At 36.4% G+C, this 8,213-nt stretch overlaps 1 protein-coding gene across 1 annotated transcript; it reads left to right on the forward strand.

The window, feature by feature from the left end:
• Window positions 1-3,745: 3,745 nt before the first annotated feature.
• On the forward strand, window positions 3,746-4,745 carry LOC126489185 (taste receptor type 2 member 140-like). Its single transcript, XM_050123242.1, is given in 2 exon segments — window positions 3,746-4,294; window positions 4,296-4,745. Coding segments are annotated over 2 exon segments (999 nt in total).
• Window positions 4,746-8,213: the final 3,468 nt, after the last annotated feature.

An 8,213-nucleotide genomic window follows, 5' to 3' on the forward strand; every position in this document is an offset into this window, starting at 1 on the left:
AAGTTTTGCATCCATTTTTCATGAGTGTGATTGGTATGTAATACTCTTTCTTGGTTAAGTCTTTGTGCAGTTTTGGTATCAGGGTAACTGTAGCCTCATAAAAAGAGTTTGACAATGATCCTTCTGTTTCTATTATGTGGAACACTTTGAGGAGTATAGATATTATCTCTTCTCTTTCTGCACTAAAACCATCTGGCCTTGGTGTTTTTTGGTTAGGAGGTTTTTGATGACAGCTTCTATTTCCTCGCAACTGATAGGTCTATTTAAATTGCTTGCCTGGTCTTAATTTAATTTTGGTATATGGTATCTATCTAAAAAATTGTCCATTTCTTTTAAATTTTTCAATTTTGTGGAGTACAGGTTTTTGTATAAGACCTAACGATTCTCTGAACTTCCTCAGTGTCTGTTGTTATGGCACCCTTTTCATTTCTGATTTTGTTAATTTGGATGTTCCCTCTCTGCCTTTTGATTAGTTTGGATAAGGACTTTGTTTCTCAGACAATTGGGAATCAACCTACTTCAGGATTAAACAATACTACTCTTGGGAATACCCAAAAGATGCTCAATCATACTACAAAAGCATTTGGTCAACTTAGATCATAACAGCATTATTTATTATAGCCAGAACCTGGAAACAAACTAGATGCCCCTCAATTGAAGAATGGATAAACAAAGTGTGACACATTTACACATTAGAGTACTACTCAGTGGTAAAAAATAATGCCATCTTGAATTTTGCATGCAAATGGATAGAATTAGAAAACATTATCCTAACTGAGGTAACCCAGACCCCCCAAAAATGAATATGGTATGTACTCACTCATAAGTGGATACTAGCCATAAATAAAAGACATTGAGACTATAGTTCATGATCCTAGAGAAGCTAAGTAATAAGGTGAACCCAAATAAAAATGTAAATAGACTCACCTGGAAATTGGAAACAGAGAGGATCACCCGACTAAATTGGGAGCATGGGGGCAGGGTGTAGAATGAAAGGGAGATGGAGAGGGTTGAGGGAACTTGAGGGAACAGGATAGTTGGGATGGAGGAAAGACAGAGATGAGAACAAGGAAAGAGATATCTTGTTTGAGGGAGCCATTATTGGGTTAACAATAAACCTGGCTCTAGAAAAATTTCCAGGAATCTACAAGGATGAACCCAGCTAAGACCCTAAGCAATAGAGGAGAGGGTGCCTGAACTGGCCTTGCTCTGTAGTGAGTTTAATGATTATCTTAAATATCACCATAGAATCTTCATACAATAACAGATGGAAACAGAAGCAGAGACCCACATCAGAGCACTGGACTGAGGCTCCAAGGTCCAGCTGAAAAGTGGAAGGAGTGAGAGTATGAGCAAGGAGGTCAAGACCATGAGGGGTTCATCCATTGAGACAATTAGCCTGAGCTAATGGGAGCTCACCAACTCCAACTGGACTGGGAGTGAACGAGCATGGAATTAAACTAGTCCCGCTGAATGGGGTTTACAGTAGGGGTATACTGAGGGGCCACTGACCGTGGCAATGGGATTTGTCTCTGCTGCAGATACTGTTTTTTTTGGATCCTATTCTCTTTGGATGCATACCTTGCTCAGACTATATGTAGTAGGGAGGGCCTTGGACTTTCCACAGGGTAGGGTGCCTTGCCCTCTCTTAGGATTGGAGGGGGGTGGGATTGGAGGGCGTGTGAGGGAGTAGAAAGAAAAGAGGAAGTGAGAATTTGGATTAGTATTTTTAAATTAATAATAAAAATGATTTTAATAAAATCTCATATTATTTTCAACTGTGGATAATGTCACTATCCTGACATTTCTTATTACTTATTTTATATGCAAAATACTATTTAACATTAAAAAATCTAGTTAGTAAGAAAATTCCTTTTCTTATTTTTTTATTCACCAAGAAAATAGAAAACAGATTCATGATCAAAATATTCATGAACTGTGCCACTCAAAGAGTGACTGATACTATCAACTTATGGCTTATACCTTTGTGGAGTGCCCTGCACTGAGAATGGGAGACTATGCTTGTTCTGTACCTTTGTTTTTACTGCTTTGTCTCTTGCATATGGGTTACTCCTCTCTTGAAGGAGTGCCTTGCATCAATTCAGTAGAAGTCTGGGCTCTTTTCCTACAACTGTGTCAGAGACTTTCACAGCAATCTTACCGCTATCAATATAGTAGAAGTATTGAATCTGAACAAAGCAACTTGGCCTACAGAGTCCAGCAGCTACAGCTATTCCAGTACCAGTAGAACCTCAAATGTTTCCAGAGTGGAAGGTGGAGAAGAGGGACTCAGGGAAGCTTCTGGGCTGACTTTACTGCCTCTCAAGGATACAAGCATGGATAAAAGCTTCACTTTTCTTGAAGGCCTTGAACCTCTTGTACTAACATTTTCTCCACGCCGCCCCACCCTCAATATGCTTTGCATTTCTCTTTCTCTTCTTCTGTCTTTTTGTTATGAGGAAAGAGCCATCCCATGAGGACCTTTCTGTGTTCAGGTATGTTAATGTTTCTGTTCTAGCAATTTTTTCACTTTCTTTGTTTACTGTTGTTCCAATTTCCAGTTATAATCCATCTTTCACATACAAAACCTTTGCTTTTCCTTCTTTCTAAACATTTTTGTTAGTCTTATGTTTATACAGGGTCTCACCAACTAGCCCAGTTTCTATCAGTGATGAGCCACATATACCAGTGTGTACCACTAGGCCAAGTTTACTAATGTTTTTGTCATATGTTTTTCTGCTTTCTTTTTTTTTTAATACTTCTCTTTTGTGTTATTGCTTCTTTGACTATCCATTAGGTCTTTTTTATTTTTATTTTTTATTGCTGTATAATAATACCATTCTAAGATGTGGAAATTATCCATTAGGTCTTGAAGAATATTCTGACCCTTTGCTCTCTTCCCTGGCTTGACTGGGCTATGTATTGTCCTTTATATGCCTAGATGCCTACAGTGATATTACAGGAGCAAATGTCAGTACAAACTGGAGGGAAACAAAAATAGTGCCTAGTGCTCACACTGGTGAAGGAACCCGATGCATTAACGAAGGTAGGAGACATGGATAATGAAAAGGATTCTTGTTGTACAAACAAATTCATGTAAATTTATTTCTGCTTTGTAACAGAATAGGAATTATTCCATATTTATTTACATGTATGAATAAGATAGTCACAAGTCTTTAGAATATTTACATTACTATTGTATCGATTAAAAATGAAAGCAATTTTATACCATCTAACAACTACCATATTACTAATCGTAAGTGAAATGAACAATAAATTTTAAGTACATGATAAACCTGAATTATTTATGTCAGAAATGAAAGGGATTATGGTCTAAATAAATGCATACTTATGAGCTAGCATATACTAGTATATGGATATGTATGCATGCATATATGATTGTCTAAAAACTAAAATTATTAATCTTCTCAATTCCAGTATTTAAAGAATAACTAACTATGTAAGATTATTAGGTAATTGTTTGCTCATAGAAAGAACTTTGGAAAATATGTATAGGTGCTTCATTTTGAAATATTTAATAAAAATTTTTTTGCATAAAAGTTAAGATATTTTGCTTATTATGACTTAAAATTTTATAATTTTGCTTGTCAGAAAATAAATGATTAAAATTTAATATGTGAACAGTCCAAACAATGAAAATAAATTTATATGTTTTGAATACAGGACATGAGAATTCTGCTTCTTCAGCATCAACTATGGAGAATTCCAGTCCATTGTGTGTAGTATGAAGCATCTGGATGAAGCACAGTGGGGTTTTCTTGCAAAGCGTAAGATTTTTGTGAAGAACTTTATAAACCATTTCATTAGTAAATTTGATTTTTACTTGAATTGTACATATGAGTTCATTCTCAAGAATCACCTAGACATACATCAGAAGACTGTATTTACAAATATTTTGCATTATAGTGGAATTATGAACTTCCTTTTGGATACAATGAATGGTGTCCTATATTACATATTATTAACTACATTAAGTGTGGAATTCCTAATGGGAAATTTAGGCAATGCATTCACAGTTTTGGTAAACGTTATGCACTTGTTAAAGAGGAGAAAGTTATCTCTCATAGATCTGATCTTGACTACTCTGGCAATTTCCAGAGTTGCTTTGATTTTTTCACTAACTGTAAGTTTATTTGTATCTGAACAATACCCAGACATAATAATAACTAGAAGAATTATGAGACAAATTTGTATTTTCTGGACAGTAACCAATCATTTCAGTATCTGGCTTGCTATGTGTCTCAGCATCTTCTATTTTCTCAAGATAGCCAATTTTTTCCAACTCTATTTTTCTTCATCTGAAGTGGAGAGTTAAAAAAATGGTTTCAGGGACACTGTTGGCATCTTTGTTCCTCTTGGTTTTAAACATTTTATTTATAAACACACACATTGATCTCTGGATTGACAGACTTGAAGCCAATACATTCTTCAGAGTTGTCTCAAGTAATTATTCTCAAGTTTATAGTCACATTATACTCACAAACTCTATGTTCACACTCATACCCTTCACCGTGACCCTGACTGTGTCTCTCCTGCTCATCTCCCTGTGGCGACATCTGAAAAGCATGCAGTACAACGCCAAGGGTTCCAGAGATGTCAGCAAAGCGGCCCACATAAAGGCTCTGCAAATGGTGGTCACATTCCTGTTACTGTACAGCATTTTTTTTCTGTCACTTCTTTTGCAGTTTTGTAACATTAAATATAAGCAGAGAAATTCATTTTGAAACTTTTAAAAGATTTATGTTAATATGTAAAATACATGTGTGCATGTATTCATGTGGCCTATGTTCAGTGATGCTAAATCTGTCATAAGGATTCTGTGAATCTTTATAAGGAAACTGTTCAAATTACTAGGTTGGTTTTATCAACATTTTTCTCTTTGAATATTGTTTATTTATTTGTTTGCACATGGAAAAATGTTGAATATATTTTTACACGTCTCTCAGATACAATTTTATGGGGTCACATATGTTATAAAATGTGTACATGTGTAATAGGAGGAGGATGTTTTAGTACTTGTACATGGTTCATTGATGTTTGGAAATTTCAGACTACTTCTGAATATTGTTGAATAAATTCATTTTTTTGAAAGGAGGTTTAAGAACTGAATTGGGAAACAAGAAGATTGTGAAGTGAGTAGTTGTTTGTTATTCTGTTGCCTATGAAACAATAAGGAAAGAAAGTACACACACATATACATATATATTCAGTGGTAAAATAAATGCTCTGCTTTGTAAAATATCTGCAGTTGAGTGAATTTTTGAGATGAAACTTATGAATGTGGCCGGGTGGTGGTGGCACATGCCTTTAATCCCAGCACTCGGGAGGCAGAGGCAGGAGGATCTTTGTGAGTTCGAGGTCAGCCTGATCTACAAGAGCTAGTTCCAGGACAGGCACCAAAAGTACAGAGAAACCCTGTCTCGAAAATCAAAAAAAAAAAAAAAAAAAAAAAAAAAAAACAACAACAACAACAACAAAAAACACAAAAAAACACAAAAAACCAAGTTATGAATGTGTAATGTTAACAGTGAAAGATGAAGTTCAGAATAAAAGAAAACCTAGATAAGAATCAAAGTATAGATTTTTTGGTGAAAATAAATAGAGTAAATATCAATGAGAGATAAAATATAGATTGCATAATAGTAATATTTCAAACACAATGCAATCCACAAGACAATAACAATGGATGTACACAGCACAATTTTCACTAAAAAACAAAACTCAGAGAAATTTCATATTTTCATCATGAAGATGGAGGCCTGTCTACTTTCCTTCTACAATGCTGTGAAGACACTGGGACACTGCAGAACACAGCACTCTGCAGGCTTTTTTAGCACCACTTCAAATAACCTATACACAACACTTCTAGCAGGAATGTTAATAAAGGACTTTTCCCCAGAGATGGGGCAAACTGGGCTCTTGTGAGAGCTGTGAGGAAAGGAAGACAGCCTGGAGTGTGCAGTCACATCTGTTGTCAGGAGCACCAAAGGAATAGAGTCCACTATGGGTATGGGATATATACAAAAGACATCTTTTGTATAAATTTACACTTTAAAATTATTCAGGTGTCTGTAACTTTATAGATTTAGAAGATTCTGTGTAGATTAAGAACTATTCAAAAATTTTGTATCTCTACAGATAAGGTGCAAGCAAGTTTTTTGTTGTACAAAGATGTATTCGTATATTTGAACCACTTAAATATAAGAACTGGCATCTCTATTTATCAGTCATTAAACTTTTAAAGATTTTAAAATGATCAATGAATAACAAGTGAGATGTGTATATGTATACAACTTGTTAAGTACTTTAAACAGTTGCTAAGAGAGGGAACTGCTTCAGCCACCAGCAGGATGTTCAGGGAGCTGCAGTGATGGAACTCTTATGAGTTGTCACCCAGGCTCTGTAGGGGTTGGCTTTCTGGGATAAAGCTGCCCTTATGTGTCAATGTTATTGTAAGGAACCCTCACCCATGTCCCTGCAAGAAATCATAATAAAATAATTGGTTCACTGAACTAGACTTGAGTAGAGTCATTTCTTGTGCTGTTGTGGGTGCCTTTCCTGGAGTAAGTAGACATCTGTTGACATCTCCCTAGGAAACATCAGGGAAGAGGTTATACTGCAAAACACTAACCCTACCAAAGTCAAAGTCAAATTCAGACGTCTACAAAATCATGGCTGTAAAAAGTATATTCACATGAGAAATCTTTTTAAAAATTTGTACACTGGAAGGTTACTGATTGATACTCCTAAAATGCTGAAGAAGGTAAATATAAACTTAATTTGTATTCAAGATTTGGTCTTATACATTCACTTAAGAACTGTCATTGCATATCAAAAACAAAAAACAGTATTGTTGAAATGTTTACCTTATACTTGTGAATAATATTCATGATCCAGGTACAGGAAGAATGTGAGAGACCAACTTTCTTGTCCTAAAAATGTAAGTGTTGATGCTATACTGCTGAAAGTGCCCAAACAGAATTTATTGATATGGTTAGGTATATGTTGCATTAGGAGCGGCGAGGCTGCATCCCCGGCACCCGGCCGCCCGCACTGCTAGCTTTACCTGAAATAATTACATGGAAACTGTATTCTTTTAAACACTGCCTGACCCATTAGTTCCAGCCTCTTATTGGCTAGCTCTTACATATTGTTCTAACCCATTTCTAATCATCTGTGTAGCCCACGAGCTGGCTTACCAGGGAGGATCTTAACCTGCGTCTGTCTGGAGTGGGAGAACCATGGCGACTCTCTGACTCAGCTTCTTTCTCCCAGAATTCTGTTCTGTTTACTCCACCCACTTAAGGGTTGGCCTATCAAATGGGCCTAGGCAGTTTCTTTATTAATAAGAAATCACGCCCACATCATTTGCCCTTTTTCTGTTTAAATAAAAAAGAAAGGCTTTAACTTTAACATAGTAAAATTACATATAACAAAACAGTTATCAAGTAAGAATTACAGTTACAACATTTATATCTACTTTATCTTTTATCATAACTAAGGAAAACTATAACTATCTAACCATTCTTCAATTCCATCAAAGACTCCAGAAGGATATAATATTTCTTAAGCAAACAAGAAGTCCTAAACTCTAGAAATGATAGAGACATCACACTGCCTGGACAGTCACCCAAAGTTCCTCTGTACCATTGGGGCATCCATCTTCGGCCTTCAGGCCCATAGTATCCAGCAGATATTTCCATTAAACAGGAAAATTCCAAAGACAGTTCAGTCACTTTCTGCCGTGTCCTGCAGAATGTCTCGCAGATTCTCATGAATCAGGAACCCCGAAAGACCATCTCACCTTTAGGCAAGTTCAGCAGTCCTCTCTCTGTGGGTTCTATGTCCAGTTTATGCAACAGTCCAGGCAAGAGCAGTTTCTTGCCCAATGGCTATCAAGCTCCATAAGGATCCTCTTCGATGCCCATTGCAAGAGACAATTTCGAATGGTGCACATTTTTGACAACACTCTGGCCAGACCTTCTCAAAGTGCTCAGGGACTAGTTATAATTTTCTTAGGTCAAAGGTTAATTTGGGAATTTTACCATCATTTGCTTTCACAGGAGCCCCTAAGGAGAACATCGCCCCCATGTCAGCTTGAAGCAATCTTAGAGGACGACGTCCCCTCTCCCAACAGAGTTTGCCCTCAGGGTTAGGGACATCTTTTAGTGGTTGGTTTGGGGTTGAGGGGA

The sequence above is a fragment of the Alexandromys fortis genome, unplaced genomic scaffold (genome assembly GCF_014885135.2).
Source record: "Alexandromys fortis isolate MF-2015 unplaced genomic scaffold, M_Fortis_MF-2015_v1.1 scaffold_223, whole genome shotgun sequence".
Classification (NCBI taxonomy): Eukaryota; Metazoa; Chordata; class Mammalia; order Rodentia; family Cricetidae; genus Alexandromys; species Alexandromys fortis.